Raw genomic sequence first — 20,275 nt, 5'->3', positions numbered from 1 at the left:
TCTAATCTAAAAAGATAAGGGACATGTATCCCTAAAATGTATGGAATTCTCTTTTGCATCAGTCACTTTTACTACCAACCGTCGGACCATGGATGAACATCCAGGTCTCCTTCTTCCTCCTCCATCTGTCACCATTCACCTTCTCCCCTGATCCTGCAGCCCCCATCCAACCCAGCCCTAACCGCCTGCCTCCGTCGCACACGTCCGGCGGCTATCGCCGCCCGCCCTCCCCTCAACCTGCCCCTATTGCCATTGTTGGCCGCCGCACCGACCATCCCTCTAAGCCCCGCTGCATCAGTGAAGAATTCTGGCGACCCCCTGTTCCCCCATCCCTAAAGATAGATAATGGGGCAATGGCTCCCCTTAATAAGATAGACAGTGCGGCAATGGCTTCATCCTAAGATAGATAGTGGGGTTGGCTCTTCTTCGGCGAGTTCGGGATGAACCAAGAAAAATGACTGACACGAGGGAAATGTTCAGGCGACTAAGATATAGCAAAACCGAAAAAGACAAAAAAAACGTAACCGTTGAACTCACTCCCTCCATCTCTTTTTAGTTTGCATATAAAATTTGGTCAAAGTCAAACTTGGTAAAGTTTGACTAACTTTATAGGAAAAAATATCAATATTCACGAGATGAAATCAATATTATAGATGTATCATGAAATTAACTCTCATCTTCAATGCGTCTTCAATGCTGCAACTCCATCGACTAGCATCTTGGTAGCAAGGATCAAGGAAGAAGACGCGCTTTGGGCTACCGCGGGTGCTCGAGGCCTGCGTGTCATCCTTCCACAGACCTGGGACGTCCACTGATGTTTTTGTGTTTTTGCCTGTACCGGAGCCTCCTAGGAGGATGTAACAAACTATCTCTCTTTTCAATATAATGAAACGCAAAAGCCTTTTGTGTTTTCTCGAAAAATTAACTCTCATACCATATAACTTTAGCATTGTAGATGCTGATAATTTTTTGATATAAATTTGGTCAAACTTTGTTTATTTTTTACCTTGACCAAATTTTATATGCGAAGTAAAAAAGAAACGGAGGGATTACCTGTTTTTTTTTAGCGGCACACTTACCTGGTCGTAATGGGACATTTCCATGCCGTCAAAAAAATGGGACATTCCATTAAAAAAAAGGACATTTCCATTTTTTAGGGAGGGGCATTTTCATGAGTTGGGTCGCATTTGAGCAATGCCAGGCCTTGATCCATCACGAAGCAGGCCCATTTCCACCTCCATGCCCACTCTGCTACCGCCTTCTTCTCCCCTTCCGACCTCCATGGGCGCCTCACGGTAGCGCCACCCCACCTCGCGCCCCGCCCATGGCCCGCCGCCTCCTCGCCCGCAACCTCCTCCCGCACCTCCGCCTCGCCGCGCGCTGCCCGGCGCCCCATCCCTCGCTGGCCCTCGTCGCCACGCGCCGCCTGACCCCCGGCCCGGCCCCGCCTCCCCGGCTGTGGGCTCCCCAAGGTGCGTCGACCCCACCTCCCCTCCTCCCTCTGGTTTTAGGATGAATCCGGCGGGCTAGTTGTGGCAGTGGAGCCACCACCTGCAACTGCGAATGCTTTCTGAATTCCCTCTGCCGCGTAGTGACAGACACATATGTGTTGATATGTTCCAGTGTTGTGTAAGCTATCCAGTTAAATCTGTACTGGCTGTTTTAACGAGTTAAACCTATTGATCTGAGCTCTAGGATGTAGGAACTGCGCGACTTACGCCACAAGCGTGCTAAATTTGCCATGTGTGCTTGCTTCTTCTGTATGTTGGGAAGAGATACTGTCAGTGTAGTGTATCTGTATAGGTTTGAAGATAACTCAACACTGTGCTTATTTCCCAAGAAAGGCAGATGAGATAAATATGATTACCAAGTTGCAGATGCGAATTAAGATAGCGCATAACCTGAGAACCTAGTGCTGGAATGGGCATCACATAGATGATCGTTCAGCAATCAAATGTTCTCATAAAATATTTGGCTTCACATCATTTTTAATTTCTGTGTCTGTGAGTTACCTGAGGCACTTCATTTATATCATATTTTCTAATCTATATGCTGAATAGGAGAGTTTTTTTTTATATCGGAAGTAATATGCATCTTGAGGGTGCTATCTTGCCATCCTTCTAATCAATGCTTATGATGTTAATCTGTACAAGTCCAGTGATTTTATATCTTTTTCAGTTGTTGTATGGGAGATATGCCTGCTAATGGTGCTACAGTACCAAGTGGTAGATGATCTAATAGAACGTCTACTCTCCTCCGTCTGGTTATAAGATGAACTCCATGGGCTTATTGTGGCAGTGGAGCCAGCACCTGCAACTGCTAAGCTTTATGAATTCCTGTACCGCTTAGTGACAGTCTGACAGATATGCGTTGATATGTTCTAGTGTCGTGTAAGCTATTTCACTTCATTCACCTGTACTGGTTGGTTCATCTATCTAGTTAAACCTATTGGTCTGAGCTCTAGGCAGTAGAAACTGCATGCCCTACGGCATAGTCGTGCTAAATTTGCTGTGTTGTTGGTTCTGCTGTATAAATAGAGGTTGAAAAGAGATACTGAAAGCTGACACCCTTGCTGTCAGTGTCTCTGTATAAATCTGAAGATAACTCAGTACTGTGCTTATTTCTGAGAAATTTTGATGAGAAAAATATGATGAACAAGTTGCAGATACGAATTGGATAACGCATAACCTGAGAACCTACTGCTGAAATGGACATCACACAGTTGATCTTTCAGCAATCAAGTGTTCTTGACGTATTCTTAAATTTCTGTGTCCAGGATTTACCTGATGCACTTAGTGCATATTATTGCTTCTAAATTATATTCTGACTTGCATCATTTTTATGTGGGAAGTAACATGCATCTTCATCATATAAAGTCATGAGAGTACAATGTTGTCATCCTTTTTAGTCGATGCTTATGATATTACTCTCTACTATTCCAGATTTTATATCTTTTTCACTTGTTGTATGGAAAATATGCCTGTTATGGTGCTACTGTCCATACCAAGTGGTAGATGATTTAATAGAAGGTTCACTCGGTGACATTCATCATATCGATGAATAATTTTTATACCAAATCCTTTCTGAGTACAATTGTTTGCCTGCAAGAGATTTTTTTACTGAAGGCCTTATCTCTGTCCAGGATCACGGTTCTTTGCTGATGATCGATCACACTACGATCTGTTTGGTAAAAGAAGGCCAGGTGATGAAGAGTTCAGGAAAGCATGGCAGGAGAATGTTGACGAGGAGGATTGCCTATGGACTGCCAGTGAGGATGAGGATGAGGAGAAAGAGAATGATACAAAAATGGAACGGGAAATCAAGAAAGTGAAGAAGCAAGCCAAGGAAAATGCTAACCTTATTGATGGTGATGACAGTGATGAGTTAAGAAGCATATGTCCTGAGAGCGATGAAGACGATATGAATCTCTGGAGTGGCAGTGAAGAGGACGATGACAATGATATCCCTACCGAGCCACATCCCAATGAACGCAGTGATTCATATATAGACAAGGTGTTTGAATTTGATGAGACGCCTAAATACCGCACAATCTCTGAGCTGTTGAAAGCTGAGAAGGAACCACCAGAGCTCTCACCAGGAAAGCAAGCAAGAAAACTTGCTGTAGAAAATGCTCTCAAGAAGTTAAAAAAAGGGCCTGATGGACGCTACATTAACGTATTTGATGTTGTCACTGATATAGATATCCTGATTGGAGCATTTGAGAACATTGTTTCAGGACCAGAGTATGCAGAGCTGCGGGAGGGCGGACCAAAGAAGCTCAATATCCAGTTCTTCAAGGATATACAAGCACGCATGAGAGATCCAAATTTCAATTTTTCTCCAGAGTTAAAGTTGAAGCCTAAGAGTAAGTTAGTGCCTAAGAAGAAATGGCAGAAAGCACAATCGAGGAAGAGGAAAAATGACAAACGTTGAGCTGAGAACAGTCGACAGTAATGTATTTCTCTTCCAGGATGCTCTTCAAATGGTGGTCAAGTTATCTGTAGTGTTGTGATCCATGATGAATATCTTCTGTAACATGACAGAATTAGTAAGAAAAGTACCTCTGTCCATATCATTTCAATGTATGTTATGTTTGCCGAACAAATGGGGTCTGTTTTCAGTAGTCTATTTTAATTCAGCAAGCTGGGACGTGATTCTCTCCGTTTACACTGTAAATAGCTTGTAGCTAGATGGAAATGATGTACTCCATCCGATCCATATTACTTGTCGCTGCTTTAGTACAATTTCTACTAAAGCAGCGACAAGTAATATGGATCGGAGGGAGTACTCAAATTGTTGCTCTAGCATACTTCTCATTTAAGGAAACTAACCAACTTTCTTTGAAACACTTGCTCGATGTGCGAGTTGATCAGTAATAATATTAGGGTGCTAATTACTGTTGACAACCTGGTGTTACTGCTAAGGATTACTGAGGTCAGGCTTTGCAACTCAGACTTGTATTCCTACAGCATCAGAAGCTTGAAACACTTGTCTCCCTTCTTATTGCATGACAAGCTAGCAGTTTCCTTTACACAATGGTTCCTATGTATGACATATCTGCTCATTCCGCTGTTTAGGTTGGAGTTCTGCATGATGCATTATTATTATTTTGGCTGCCTTTTCTTCCTTTTTATTTTGTATTATTGAGTAGTGGACATGCTTAGGATGAGGAAATATAGATTTACACTTGCTATTTTCTTATGTGGTACATGTATGCACTTGCTTATTATCTAGGATGTGTTCAAACCCCAAATAATCTGTTTTAGGCGATTAAAGTATGATCGAATGTTACCTCTTTGATTGGAGTACTGCTGGCGCACATTCTAGCGTGCTAATGCTAACCTTGTGAAGACTGTTGTCATTCCACTACACCATGTTGGATAGGCTGGACACTGGAGAGATTCATTTTGCATGTTAAAAAACTTTTGAATTTGTCTCAGAACAGTCCAAAGCTGCTCAACATGGCTTGCTTTTATTTGCTAGCTGGATCTGATTGTCACACTAACAGTGCTCATAAACGCGCTGTCGACTGGTTATAGATGTGCTTAATATTCTGTCGGCAACTGAACTTTCGAGCTTTCAGTATGGCACCCCTTACTCTGTACTGTCTACCCTAATACATAAATATGGTATGAGAAGACAAGAAGTTACCTTCTAAAAAAATGGATTGTTTTGATCTGGAAGATTATTGGGGTTGTCGAAGAGTAACATGCTGAGAGTTTACCTGGATTTGTTTAGTTCCGCCTTTCAGGAAGTGGAATTGAGCAAAAGGAAAGGAAGCTTCGTGTGGAATCATGCAGGTAAGTGCTCGTGCATCCCTCATAGTTAATCTTATTTTATCCATCCATCTGGCCTCAATTATAGCCCTTTCCATATTTAATTGGTTGTACCCAAACAGTATTATAAGCTTCAGCGTGCTAAGCTTCTTATCTGGAAGCACGAGCGAAGAATCAGTTTTTAAATTCTTCAGCCTGCTGTAACTGTTCAAATGCTATTAGTAGGGCCTGAAAAGCATATTGCTCTGAAGCTTCCTGGATGGGTATTATGCTCAGCTGGCTCCACGCCTATTGCTCCTTTGTCTAAAGCTTTCAGGCTTGTTTTGGGTAGAAACCTGGTTTTATCTTTCACTTTTACAAGAGAAAGAAAAGGCAAAACATGCACTGAAGATTCATCTATGAGGTTTAGGTGAGAAAAGACACATTACTTTTAACCAAGGAGGTTTGTTTAATTGGTTTAGTACTAGGATTGCTTTCGGTATGATGGTTGTCCTTAATCAATTGAATAAGTTAAGTACTTCTGCAATCATGACTCAGGATTTTCTTATGGATTCTTATGAAAAGATTTCTATCGTTATAAGCCTTCTGTTTTGGTCCTTAGTTTTTAGAGGTGGTTTCACTGAGCTCCCTTGAAAATTTGAGTTTGTTAGCGAGTTCATTTAGGTCAGATTAATTGAAGCAGAATCTCTTCACCACAGAAAACCGTGCAAAATTCCAGAAATGCAACCACCTCACTACAATGTTGGTGCACAGTAAAATTCCTCAACTTAGTTTTTTCGGGAGAAATATATGAATGCACAGCTACCACCCAATTATCAAAAGCTCTGAAGCAAAGCTCCAGCACGCATGCCTATTCATGAGGTGAGTGCTGCATAGCAGGAAAGAAACGCCATCACTTACCCCAATGGCTCTTTGCCTCCTTTGTCCATGTTGCAGGGGCCAAGTTTTCTTGGTAGCTGCAAGCACCAGTTCACTGTGCTGGGGGCAACCTCGGGTCAAAAAAGACATGCCCCTCTGCAGTCCCGGCTGCCCCAAAGCCTCAGCATTGGTTACTCCTTTTCATGCCGCTGTCATCATAATCCCTTGTACTAAAAGCAAGTGAATAACCTATGCTGCTACTCTAATGACACCACCAAAGCTGCCTGCTAAAGGCTAAAGATGGTCTTTTGCGTTCAAGTTCATTCATTCACTGTGCTGTGCTGGGCTTTCTCCATGCCCTCGCTCAGCCGAGCTCCAGCTTTTGCCCACCGCCCTTTTCTCTTCTGGTCCCTCTTCTCGCTGCTGCCTGGTTGATGAGAGGCCTGCTGTGCCTGGGTCTCACTCTCACATGTGTGTGTGTGCGTGAGCGTGAGGGAATATGTTGACTGAAATGACGAGAAAGCTTTATATCAGCCTCAGCAGCAGCGTGCATGGTGGGTGGTGGCGCCTATCTTTCACGGATCTTTTCTCCGTTCGGGCAAAAAACTTCTTTCCCACAAAGCTAGTGTGTTGGGCACCAATATGGGAAGTGGCTCGTGCCTCTCGCTAGCTCTGTAATGGAAAGGAAAATGGGGCTGTGGGTGATCTGGATTTTGGCTTTGTTTGGTGCCTGCATATGGCTTTGTCCTCTGCCATTTTGATTTTAGGACCATCGGTTTGGTGAGATGGGGGTTCGCCAAACAAAAAAAAAATGGTGAGATGGGAATCCGGGCCTGGGAATTTATTAACTTGTTCGTGGGGATCAGTGGCCTTGTTAATGTACATATTTTTCAGATAAATTATACTCCCTCCGATCCAAAATAAGTGTCATGGTTTTAGTTCAAATTTCTTTACCCCCTGCTGCTTCATCAGCAACTGCAGTTCATGAAATTTCTCCTCCTCTAGTTCTTTTGCCTTACAGTTACCACTATGCTAGGCTTTATCCTTGCACCAACTGTGATTCACGGAATTTCTTCCCCTGCAGGTAGCTCTGCACTTGACAATTTGTACATATGCTGCCCATCTGGATCTTGCGTTGAGTTGACCATCTTTGCTGTTAGGGGTGTTCGCTGCACGCCCGTGTAAGTGCTTGCACTATTATAATCACCATCACTTCCAGTTTAACCCAGAGATCGAGGAATAAACAAATCTGTCCACAGAGCAATTTCCTTTCCCGAGAACCCTAATACATTCTTACAAAGGCCACTCAACTGCGTACTGTGCACCACTTCAAAAGGACACAGTTGGCCAACTGCTTGAAAAACAGATAACACTGTATACCACCTCATATTTGCTTTTCTGAACACTGATCTTTATTTCGCGTATTGGTGGGAGATGGCCATTATGAACCCTGTACTGTGTAGTCTGGCAAAATCTTTGAGGAGATCAGAATTCATTTTTGGTCAGGGACCAATGTGGTCATGAAGGGGGCTACGTATTACAATCATGTCCGCATTCATTTTCAACCACCTTTTCCAGTATAAACTTTCATCATGAAATTCAATCATAATTGGCCGCCTTTGGTTTTTAGCAGGCCACAGCCTTTTCTGAAGCCCCCAATGGAGTCCCTCCTCCCTTACAAATCGTTGCTGAACTGGATGAGCTCTTCAGTGTTGCAGGTGTGCAACTTCCTCTTGGTTCTTGGAATTAACTGCTCTCCTATTCTCTCGACAGTATTTCGCCACCCAGAACACTGCCCCGAGAAATTGTTTATGGTACTATAAGATACGGCGTCGTGGCTTAAAATTGCCCAGTCCAGCCCTCTGTAGCCTGTACTTAATTTACCAGTACATGCTAATGTTTATTCTCTGCTCACATGGCATGCTCACAGCTCACCGGCTTCACTCATGTGCCATGATGATCATCATCCTTAGGACGGTGTTGGTGTGTGGGACAATTTCTATCAGCGATACAGCTCCCCGGTACTGACAACTACTCAGCACAGCAAAGGTAATTACACTAAATAAACAGCTTGGACATGGCCTCAGAGGGCAGGGCCAAAGCACAAGGCAGTCAAAGGTAATACTACTAATTACACACAGTGGCACCACTGCTTTCAGTTTCAAACAGCACATCATCCCAAGTCAACACCCATGATCCATTCATTCTTGATACAGGAGAAAAAACATAAAGGCAGCAAAATACTAGTGAAAAAAACCATAGTACGACTGCATCACCATTCACCACTACCCATTCCTCATCGCCCAAGCTCTACATTGTGACTCTTGACACCGCTAACTACAATCCTACTACATGATGGCACAGCCCTTGGTGTTCTCGTCGCTGAACATGGTCTCGACGTCGCCGGTGCCGCCGCCGGGGTGGTAGGCGGAGGAGCCGCCGCCGGCGCCGGGCTGCTGGTAGTAGTAGCTGTATGGGTTGTAGTAGGCGGTGTAGGGGCTGATCTGGGGAGACCGGTGGTACATCATCTGCGGCTGCGCCTGCGGCTGGTGCATCATCATGTTGCCCCTCAGGTTGTTCATCATCGCCGCGGCCGGCGCCGGGTTGTTGTGGTACCCCTGCATGCTCGCCATCAGGTTGCCGTTCTGCTGCTGCTGCTGCTGGAGCCCTCCGTAGCCGGCGGCGCCGTAGGAGGACGGGTGGCTGAAGCCGCCGCCGCCTGTGTAGCCCTGTATGCCAGGAGCAGCACCGCCGGCCCCCAGGCCATGGTTCAGGCCCATGAGGCCACCGATGCCGCCAGCGTTCTTCTGAGCGCCGTTCCCCATCTTGGCATTCCCCGCCGCCGCGCCCATGTTCATCTTCTGGTTCTGGTTGTTCTGATGGTGGTGGTTCCCTGCCGGGGCGCCTTTCTTGCCGCCGACATTGGCGGCATTGCCGCCGTTCTTGTTCTTGGCGTTGATCGCCGCCGCAGCCTCGGCGCGCTGCCTGAGGATGCCAAGCTGGCTCATCTTGTCCCCGAGGAAGCGGAGGTCGTCCTCATACTCATCGTCAAACTCATCATCGTCCTCATCATCCTCATCATCATACATATCATCATCGTCGTCGTCCGAGCTCAGCTCAGGGAGCTGGTGCTTGCTGTGCTGGCTCTTGAAGGCCTTGAGGCCCTGCATGAGGCTCCCGACTCCGCCGCCAAGCTTTCCCTGCTCCTTCTGCCCGCCGCCGCCCTTGCCGCCGCCATCCTTGCTCACATTGGCAGCCTGCTTCTGCTGCTGCTGGTGTTGCTGCTGCTGCTTCTGCTGGTTGCCGCCGCCGCCGCCGCCCTTGTGGCCCTGGTTGTTGTGGCCGCCCTTCTGGTGCGACCACAGCTCTGCGTGCTTGCCCCCTCTGGTGAGCTTCCTGATGAGCGTCTCCGAGTCGACGCTGCCGGTCACCGTGACCTTGTGGTTGTCCACATCGATGGCCACCGAGTAGACGCCTGCAACGACACACAAGAAGCAGAGGGAGAGAGTTCACAGGTTGCTCGTGAGCCATGGTAAAGATTACTGTACAAATTACTAGTGCTCATAACTAATGAACCATCACAAGATGTGTAGGTTTGTGCAGTGAGTCCGGGTGGGGTTCGTTCATCCATCCATCCAGTGTGTGTCATTTCCTTATCAGCCGTTTGTGAGATTCGGCACAGCGGTCGCCTCAGCTACTACATACATCGGGTGAGTTTGGACCTATTCACCAACTATCAATTAGCTCAGATTTACTCACAACATCCATAACTACTTTACTTATACCACATCAATTTGGTGTGAACATTTAATTGGCATGGCCTGACCACATGAAAAGCAGGGATTTCTTGTCGTGTAAGCGCATTTGGCAAGACTCGTGGGGGTGCTTTCAGCCCAGATGCAAGTGGGCAGGCAAGGAGCAAAGCTTCAGGCCTTTATTAACAGAGCAGAAGAGATACTTACAGTTACAGCAAAGCGTGTGTCAAGAGAAAAAAAGTGGGGGCTATAACAACAACAAGAGCAAGTAGCACCACCTGCAGCTTAGACCGCTAGAATGGCGCATGTGCAAGAAGAAACCAACAGAAAAGACATGGAGGATTGGATTGGATTGGAAGGCGATGGACAGTAGCTGGGCGTGTGTGTACCTTCGATCCTCTGGAGCAGCTTCTTGACCTTGTGCTTGCAGCCGTCGCAGTGTATGTTCACCCTCAGGACATGGGTCTGCAGGAAGAGGCGAAGCAAGCAAGCATAGCCCCAAGAAACAAGAACAGTTTATCAGCTCTCTCAAGAACAGTCGAGCTCCCCACAAATCCACACACCACATTACAGAGAAAGATGGAAAGAAACAGAAGCAGAGGGCGCCAAGAGAGGGATACCTGGATCTTGACCAGCTTGAAGTCCTCATCTTTGGTCATCTCTGCTGAGCCACCACCGTTGCCAAGCTGTTGCTCAAGCTCTCTTTGGGAGGAGGGAGGATGGATGGGGGAAGAGAGCGTGTCTGTGTGGGAGGGAGGGGCAGTGGCTAGTGGAGGAGTGGGGAAGTGATGGCGCTGCTGGCGCTGGCGCTGGCTCTTGTACCGTTGCAGGAGGAGGAGGAGGAGGAGAAGAAGCCACCCCTCCTTCCCTGCATTTAAGAATGTGTCGTTCGGTTCTAACTTCTACTACTCCTTCCCTTCTTCCTCCCCACTCTTCTTATAATCTCACTGACCCTCCCACATGGGCGAGGGCCATCCTCCTCCTTCACCCTGTCTGCCCTGCTGCCCCCACCGCTCCGGTAAAATTTTATAAACTGCAAGGTTTGTACCGCACGGTACATGCACGGTTACACACGGCCTCCCTCATTGTCTCACACCCTCTCGTTAGGACAGTGTGGTGAAAAAATATCTCTCTCTCACACATGCACGCTCTTGTTAGGATGGTGTGGTGAAAAAAATATCGCTTCTTTTGTAGTCCCTCCAGGAGGCTGTCTGGAGAGGCTGGCCGAGTGGGGGATGGGCTTTGGAGTTTGGAACTGGCAGTGGGGAAAAACTAGGGTTGTACCATGATAAAATTGTGAAGGGCGCCACGGTCCAGCGCACTAATAACCCGTACGTGGGTGTGTGGGTTGTACACATGTGTAGAGTACAATAGTGGTAGCTGACTCACCTGTGGCCGGTGAAGAACATGTTGCAGGCCCGGCATGTTACCAGCTTGATGGTCTGCTGCTAGCTGGGCGGCTGGCTGGCTGGCCGGCCGTGTACCAATTGGTTGAGTAGGGTACGGTGTTAAGTGGACTTGCTATGCTTAGAGTGGCACTTTACAGTGCTTGAGGCAGGGTTGGTGGGATAAACCAAATTGGTCCGGGACAGTTTAATTAGCCAGTAATAATGTGCAGTTATCATCGTCTCTTCTCTTTTGTTGTGGATGGAGAAGAGAGATTCATGGTACCATAAAGTTGTCACTTTTTTATTCATATAGAAGACTTTAAGTATCTTTTTTTTAGAGAAAAGTCTTCAAGTATCTAGTTAAGTTGGTGAGCAACTACACTTTCAGAGCCCAAAGGCCCACAACACACCACACCACACAGCCTTGATGCCTTCTAGTACTGCTAGGGTGCTGAGTCCAACATACTAAAAATGCAAAAATCACAAGGAAAGTAGAAGTTACTATTATGTTTATCTGTAAACCTAAAAAAACACCATTATCCTTTCTCAAACTAACCCACTAGAGATTAATAGGAAAAACAGTCTTAACACAGAATGTGCCGTCTTTTATGTCATTGGAGTCAAGCAATAGAAAATGGACTAGCTACAAATCGAATGTCGGATTCTTTTTTTACCATGGCAGATAGAGTGTTTTTCATGGCAATTATAGGTGTCACAGGGATGGCAGGTTTCTTTACCAAGCATGGCAAATCCTTGGCCTGTACTGTCATCATGTTGACAACTATAATTAACATGAAAAACGTTCGATTTGTCATGGTTAAAAAAGCTGACATCCTGACATCATATTTCTAACATTACCGCAGAAAATCACCACATTTGTACCAGGTCGACGGATCACTAACGTGGGCCCACATGTCGGCCTCGCAACAGTGGCAACAAATTTATTTTGAGCAAATCGTAACAGTAGCAAGTGGCAACACGGGCACAGCTTGCTTGCTCGCTCGCTGCCCTTCACTCCTCACTGTGGTGTGTGTGGGGCGCAGCGAGTGAGCTGCTATAGCTTTGCATGCATGAACACACAAGCAGGCAGGGAGGAACAGAGGAGGGCAGCAGGGCAGGCGCAAGTGAGGCCAACTCCACCGCGCGACTCCAAACGAACGTCCATTTTGTCCGGATTCTGTCCGTTTGGGTAAGATTTGGGGTCATGTCCGGGCGTGTCCTGGGATGCGGTGGCCGTGCGCTCAGCGCGCGGCCGCATCCATTTGCCCCATCCCGTCCGCGTCTATTTAAAAAACTAAAAGTAACGTTTCAAATGCCAAGCCCTAGTCCAGCGGCGTCCATCAGTTGTCCTCGCCGGCAACACAGCCGGCCTCCAAAATGAATGTTTTTCTCGCCGACACACTGCCAGCGGCCCAGCGGGCGGGCGGCACCCATGCCAGCCTCCAAAAAAGAACGGCCGACGCCGATCGGACGACCTAGTTCAGGCCTTCGGCGTCGAGCATCTCCTTCTGCCTGGCCTCGAACCAGGCCCTCGTCTTCTCGCTCATCTTCGACAAGTCCACGCTCATGATCGCAAGGGCCACCTCCTTCGCTTTGGTGGCGGCATTGGTGGCCTCGATGTCGAGCTGCCTCTGTCTGGCCTTGACGATGTCGGCCTCGATGTCGAGCTGCCTTTGCCGGGCCGCCTCCTCCATGTCGAGCTGCCTTTGCCAGGCCGTCTTCTCCATGTCGATCTTCCTCCGCTTGGCCGCCTCCTCCATCTCAAGCTTCTGTCTTTGAAGGTCTAGGTATTGCTTCATTTGCTCGTCCTTGCTTTGCCGCTTCTTCTCGTCCCTCACATCCTTTTGGGACATCATGCCATGCAAAGTCTCATGCAAGGCCATGGATGAGGCATCACGTATGTCGTCAACCTTGGAGTTGGTCTTGCCCCTCGGCCTCTTCAACGCCTCGCCATCTCCACCTCCGGCGAACTTGGCCGTCTTCTTGCCTCTCTTCCTTTGTAGTTCACGGTATTGGTCCTTGAACTTAGGGCAATTGTTGATGATCGTCCAACAATGTGTAAGAGTGAATGGCTTGTCATTGTGCCGGGCCTTGAATGCCTCCAAAGATTGAAATGCCTACACCACATGCATGATCAACAACAAGTGAACATGCAAACATATACACGGCCGAAGTCTCATGGCCGTAGCAAGAAAAGGGCTAGGAAGAGGAGAGCATACCATGTCCCCAACGCCGAGACCACTCACGGGCCGTGCTTCAACGCTCTCAAATGCGGCGCAATACTTGTTGCACTCTTGTTGGATGAACAACCATCTCTTTTGAATCGAGCCGATGCCACGGTTGCTTGTAATTTGGTAGGGCTCAAACATCTTCCTTTCATGGAATGTTTTATGGACTCTCGTCCAAAAAACAATGCCCTTTTGTTGCGCGCCGGTCCTCGGATCTTGGCTAATCTCCATCCAAGCTTGGCAAATCAACTTGTCCTCATCTTGTGTATATGAACCCGTGCGAATGCTCTTCCTCTTCTTTTGTGCTTCCGCTCTTTGGGTGAGCTCGTCGATGAACAATGGCGCGCCACTAATATCAACGTCATTGCCTTCTTCTTCTTCTTCTTCTTCTTCTTCTTCTTCTTCATCACCATCACCTTCGACATAGATGTCATCGTCTTCATGCCACGAGTCACCATGGTTGTAGTCAGCACGGTCGTCGGCCTCTTCATCGGGGACGTACTGGGCGCGGCCATCCTGACTTTGGGTCTCCTCGGGGTCGTAGGCACGGCCATGCCCACCCTCGAAGATCACGTCCTCCATGTACTGGTTGTAGAAGGGGTCGTCGACCGTTGGCGTTGGGGTTGGCATTCTGTCAAACAAGACGCGGGGGGCCGGCATGGTGCCCGTGAACGGTGCCCGTGCCTGCTTTCTTTGCATCTCGACGGACGGCCGGGCGCCGCTGCTGGACCCAGGCGTGACGTTGAGGTCGATGACGGCCGCGGGGCGCGGTGTGGACGGCGCAAACAAGCCCACGTCCGGCGACCCCGAGAAACGGGTCTGGCCGTCGTGCCTTGGCGGAGGAAAGCCGGGCAACATGGGCGCGGTGCGCGACGTCGGCGACTGGCAGTGCGTAGGCCGGGCGACCGACGAGCCTGTGCTCGCCGGGCCGACGGCCGCTGCAGGGAACCCGGCCGGACGGCCCATGCCAAGCATGAGGATGGCGTGCGCTTTGTTGACGAGGTCCTCCTTCTCGTTGGCAGCGGCCTTGCGCCGCGCGGCCTCCAGCTCATCGCGCTGGGCGGCGAACTTGGCCGCGGCGGCATTGACCTTGACGACCGCTCTCCGTTCCCTCCTCTTTGCCGATTCCGCGTCCAACTTGCCGATCTCCTCCGGCGTGCACTCCGACCGCGGCTTCCTTGGCGCCTTCTTCTTCATCTTTGCGGGCGGGTCGACGGCCAGGCCGCCGGAACTCGGCGGGGCGTCGGCCATGGACGGGGGAGAGAGGGGGCGGCGGGAGGGACGTGGGAGGGTTTGGGGGAAATGGCACCAAATGGGCGTGGGGGGTTTGGTTTCTCCCACCGACAGGCGGGCCAGGGGAGGACAAGCGCGCGTGTCCCGCCCGTCCGCGTGCTGTCCGTTTCATCCCAAAACCGGCGCAAACTTGGGCCAGGGATGGGTCGAAAGCGGACAAAAGCCTGTTTACGCCCGCGCGCTGGGCCGTCTCGTTTGTCCCTTTTACCCCAAACAGACGGGGGCGGACAGGATGGGGTCGCGCGGTGGAGTTGGCCTGATGTGGACTTTTTAATAGTGCCGGATGGCAAAGAGAGTAGAAAAGCAAACAGCGACGTGCCGACGGACGGACGACTCCTTCATCACCTCACCTATCCATCGCTCGCTGCAGTGCTGCCTTGCTCCCAAGTTTGCACTCTCCAGCCCAGTAGCGTCTGCTGCTGCTGCTGCTCAAAGATCTTGCTCCACGCTAGCGTGCTGCGCTATGGAAGATACTAGTACTGTGGTGTGCAGCTGGCTAGCTAGCATCCGGAATTCATGGCTGCTGCTGCTGCTACCACTGGTCATCTGCTGCTGTTGTTCTTCAAGTCCGGCTAGCAAGCACGTACGTACAGTACGTGTGTAATTCTGGTTGGGGCTTGTGCTACCTCTATGGAAACCTCACCTTGACCTACGTTACTATTCTACTTCACCATCACCCGCTTGAGCTGTTTTTTGACAAATGCGGTTTATTTTGCAGGGACTGAGGCCTTCTTTAGAGCCCTTTGGTTTGTAGGAATGAAATCCTGTTCCTATGGAGGAATTCTTCCTATCCTTCACATTTCATAGGAAAATAAACATTAGCCTAGACTTAATGGAAAAAATCATACGATGTGAATCAAAGTGCATCTCCTTTCTTATTCCTACTCATAGGATTTGAGATACATGTCATCTCATTTTTTGTGACTTCCCTATTCCTATGATTTTCCTACTCTATAAATCAAAGAAGGCCTGAACATGTACGATGGTTTTGGTTTGTGTCGTTCAGGAAGCGCAGAGGTGACCGATTTACTGTCGAGATTTTTGGAAGACCCATTTGAACAGAAGCGCAAGCATGACCTCTCAGTCTCGGAAGACACCTCCGGGGAAGCATCTCTCCGGTAAGCATTGGCAGGTGTGTTGTTTTTTCGCTGAACATTTTCAACATCTTACCAATGAATGCCAAACGTTAGAGCAAATGCATGGGTGCATGTGCATCACGAGGCAGTGGCCGGAGCCGTGGAGCAAGCATGGCACTCCACTGCTGCTGCTGCTGCATTGCACCGCACTGTTCCACCACTGGCGCCACAGTGGGCGACCCAAACTCGTTTGATGATCCTGGTAATTAAATTTCGGATCCCCCATCCAGGCCTCTGCCCCCTCCAACGGGTAAAAAAGGACCGGGCCAGGCGTGGGGCAGCGCCGTGCCGTGCCCCCGGTGACAGTTTGGCTGCACTGCACTGCACTGCATGCACACAGTGCCATGATGGCGTTGATGTTTACTTATTGTTACCGCCACCTGCACCCGCCTCTGTGTGTGTGTGGTGGGGTGGTGAAAAAAGTGAGGAGGAAAAGGCTGGGGAGAATGCTTGTAGGTAGGCCCCTTGACAGCACCCAACAGTGGCCGGCTTCTTTCGCTGGATTTCGGGGCTGCGCTTTTGGCATCTCTCTGTTGGCCGAGCCGAGATATCCTCTTGCTTGCTTGCGAGCTACTAGTAGCTCACGAACGAATGGATGAGGTGAACGTGTGCGTGTGCGTGTGCGTGCGTGTGTTTCATCCCATGTGCCCCGCTGCACATCACCAAAGCAGTCTGGGTCCTGCCAGTGCCTATGTTTTTCACTTGTTCTGTGTTTGTTTCTTTTGCTGTCGAACCGGATGAGGAATGGACGGCCTGGATGAAGACACGACGCGTATAATCTCTCGGATCAGACGGCCAAGGAGGCATGAGCAGCACGTGCCTTTACTCAGAGTGATAAGGAAGTTGGTTAACAAACTGAACTGATGAAGATGAGGCTTCTTCTCTCGGCCGGTGAACTCGAGACTCTAGTTATTGACAAGCACATGCCTTTCCTAAAGGATTTTGGAAGTTGGTAGGAGTAGTATTTACCCAAGGATAAGAGCAACTCCAACGGGCTGATCCAACGGACGGCAATTTCGTCTGTTTTTTGTCCGTTTGGATCGACCGCCCGCCCGGCGTCCGCCCTCTTTTAAATTTGGGCGGCAGCGCGCCCAACGCGCCGACCCATATGTGCCGGCGTGGCCGGCTGGCCGCACAATATTACGTTGATTTGCATTTCAAACATATTGTCAAATAACATAGTTTACCGAATAAAATATTATAGTTTTACAAGCCGGATACAAATAAAAATGTTTCACATAGTTTTACAAATGAATAAAAGAAGATACACCTATTGGTTGCGAATCTGAGCCCACATATGCTCAACCAAATCATTTTGCAGCTGCACGTGAGTTTCCCAATCACGCATGTCTTCATGAAATTGGGTGAACTGTTCAAATGTTGCCGCTACTCCATGCTCAGGCACAACATTCTCACCCTGAAACTGAAACCCTTGATCGTACAGACGTCCCGGGCGCTCGTCTAATACGATCATATTGTGCATGATCACACAAGCAGTCATCACCTCCCACAGTTTTTGCGTGCTCCAGGTATTAGCAGGATACCGAACGATGCCCCATCGAGATTGCAAAACACCAAAGGCACGCTCGACATCCTTCCTAGCACTCTTTTGCTCTTGGGCAAATCTTTTCCTCTTCTCTCTGACAGGGTTAGGTATTGTCTTGACAATAATGGTCCACTGAGGATAGATACCGTCGCCCAGGTAGTATCCTTTGTCGTAGTTGTGTCCGTTGACAGTAAAGTTCACCATGCCATTGCCAAGCAGAAGGACAGTTCTTCCACTCCCAGTGCATGCATTCTATGCTGCCAAGCACCCCTGGGAAGCCCCTTCTAGCACTCATCGCCAACAAACGGGCTGTATCTTCAGCTGTCAGCTCTCTCAAGTACTCAGGGCCAAAGACAGCAATAACAGCCTTGCAGAAGTTATACAGGGACTTTAGGCATGTAGACTCACTCATACGGACGTACTCGTCAATGAGATGAACGGGCACTCCGTATGCAAGCATTCGGATGGCTGAAGTGCATTTCTGATAAGAGGAGAAACCGATCTTACCGACGGCATCCTCTTTGGACTCGAAATAGTCATCATAGCCGACGACCCCCTCTCTAATACGGTTGAAAAGATGCCTACTCATACGGAAACGGCGGCGGAATTTTTGATGTTTGAACAACGGGTTTGTTGTATCAAAGTAGTCCTTCCAAAGAAGGAAATTCCTGCTCTCTCGGTTGCGATTCAATGCCGGAAGGTGGCCCGGAATGGAGCCACGGAACAACGGCCGCTGGCTGTTGAGGTGGTGATGGACCAACACGGCAGCCAATATCTCCTCCTCGTCGTCGGACGACGAATCGTCGGAGTCGCAAAGAAAATTGTGGAAAAAGAACTCGTCGGCGGAGTCCATTTTCGTACCTTGGCAAACTGTTGAACAGCTTGCAGGCGTCGAAGAAGAAGACGGCCGGCAAGGGGAGTCGCGGCGCGCACGGAACAGCTAGCTGCCCTGCCGCCGTCCGACGAGTGGCCCGGCGTCCGACGGGCGTGCCGGTGAGGATCTGGCCGGGGCGGCGAGGCGGGCTCTTGGTCGGAGCGGCGGTGGGAAGCAGTTTGCTCCCCGGGGGCAAGATGGCGGTGGCGGGCAACGACGGAGGGAGTGAGCGGCGTTGCTGGGCGGATGTGGAGGCGGCGGCAGCTGGCAGAGTCGCCGGCAAAAAAGGGCGGCGGCGTCAGCGACGAAGGAGGCAGGCGAGGGTTGCTGTTTGGCTGGTGGGTGAGGAGGGAGGCCAATGAGCCACCGACCAGCAGGCCCGGGGAGAGGAGAAGACGAGCGTGCGCGCGTCCGTCGCGTGTCCGCGCCGACGCAAATCCGGCTCAAAAATGCGCCGAGAATGGATCACCCGCGGACGAAAAGCGGACACGCGTCCGTTTGGGTCGATGCGTTGGGCCGACCTTTCTGTCCGCGTCGATCCAAACAGACGGCGGCGGACGAAATTGGTCGCCCTATTGGAGTTGCTATAAGATGGTTGGTAGTGGTAACAAACTGATGAAGCTTCATCCCCTGGTGTTCGTTCTGAGATAAAACATCTCTTCCAGGCAGTAGTTATTGCGTGGTTGATTCCGGTTGGATTGCAGATTCTGCTGCTCCTGGGCACTCTGCCGTCCGCGTTTTAATAATAGTATCTCATTGGATTTCTTGCTCGCCCAGCAATTTCACATGGGATGGAAGGAGGTTCTGATCTGAGTGTGTGCAGGGCTGGAGTGACCAAGCAGATCTATCAGAGGGAGGGAAGGAAGCAAGCCAAGCGAGTGGTGCACGGGTCCCTGCTGAAACTTGAAAAGACCAAACAGTGGAGCCTGTCGGAGGCGAGCCACGTAGGTAAGTAGCAGTAGAATTTATTCCTGCAGTCGTGTCCATGGTGTTCAAGTCGACGTGATGGATTTACAAAAGGGTTTCTAGGGTACGTGCTTGGATTTTGGATATCCATCTATCCATCTCCCGGTTTGACGTGATGGGATGTGTTTCTCGTTCTGATGGCATGGTTCTCACTTGGGCCATCATGGTGTCTCCTCTCCTCTCCTATCCTTCTTGCTTGCACCTCAAGCTCCAGGCGATGATGATCTTTCCTCAGATTTGCATCAAACGCCATTGCTTATGCTTGTCTTTTTTCCCGATATTTTTGTTTCTCGTTTAAAAAAAATCGTTTCCGAGTCCATGCTGCTATTGGTATGTAGAGTAGTATGTCGTATGTATGCATGCTGCATGCATGTATGATCCTGCTGTCTTTTGCTAACAGATTGGCATGCATGCATGGGGGCCAGGATTAAGTGGAGGCTAGTACCCTTCTGAACAATGTCTCTCATCGAGTGGTCATTTCTGGAGCAGCACACTGCCGTATGAATGCCATCTCTGCCGGGGCGTACAGGCGTATATATGGATTTTTATACACTGTCACGGAGCGAGCCTCCCGTCGTGGCGGCAGCAAGGTGAGGCGACAATGCTCTGCACTGTGCATGGACCGACTCATCAAGGAAGAAATCTTTTTCGAAAAGAACAAGAGAAAAATATCAGTCGCCATGGAATGGAAGGGTGCAGTGGCAGGTTTTCCTCACCGCCGTAGGGCAATGGCGCCAGCCAATCTACCTATACCTATCTACAGTAGTACATCTAGTGGTGCTCCTATGTGGCTGGCTAGCTAGGTAGTACCGTGCCACTGTTTCTCGTTTCTTTCGGTGTCATCCACTGCTTGGTGCTTTGCTTTGCGTTGCATGAGATTGTCCCGGCCATGATGCAGTCAAATCATCATCAGGAGCCATGTAGCAAAGCCACCACGGCCATGTACGTAGTAGCC

The 20,275-nt window shown here is 49.3% G+C and overlaps 2 protein-coding genes across 2 annotated transcripts; one reads left to right on the top strand and one right to left on the bottom strand.

Moving 5' to 3' along the window:
• Positions 1 to 1,219: 1,219 nt before the first annotated feature.
• Positions 1,220 to 4,178, top strand: LOC123076866 (uncharacterized). Its single transcript, XM_044499012.1, has 2 exons — positions 1,220 to 1,472; positions 3,143 to 4,178. Exons 1-2 carry the CDS (start codon positions 1,325 to 1,327, stop codon positions 3,931 to 3,933), a joined length of 939 nt encoding a protein of 312 aa, XP_044354947.1. The 5' UTR covers positions 1,220 to 1,324; the 3' UTR covers positions 3,934 to 4,178.
• A 4,129-nt stretch (positions 4,179 to 8,307) lies between these two features.
• On the bottom strand, positions 8,308 to 10,803 carry LOC123076865 (heavy metal-associated isoprenylated plant protein 32). Its single transcript, XM_044499011.1, has 3 exons — positions 10,510 to 10,803; positions 10,279 to 10,354; positions 8,308 to 9,609 (listed from the first exon to the last, which is right to left on the bottom strand). Exons 1-3 carry the CDS (start codon positions 10,546 to 10,548, stop codon positions 8,483 to 8,485), a joined length of 1,242 nt encoding a protein of 413 aa, XP_044354946.1. The 5' UTR covers positions 10,549 to 10,803; the 3' UTR covers positions 8,308 to 8,482.
• Positions 10,804 to 20,275: the final 9,472 nt, after the last annotated feature.

The sequence above is a fragment of the Triticum aestivum genome, chromosome 3D, assembly GCF_018294505.1.
Source record: "Triticum aestivum cultivar Chinese Spring chromosome 3D, IWGSC CS RefSeq v2.1, whole genome shotgun sequence".
In the NCBI taxonomy this organism is placed as follows: Eukaryota; Viridiplantae; Streptophyta; class Magnoliopsida; order Poales; family Poaceae; genus Triticum; species Triticum aestivum.
The sequence above is the reverse complement of the archived record's forward strand: the minus strand, read 5'-3'. Positions and strand labels throughout refer to the sequence as shown.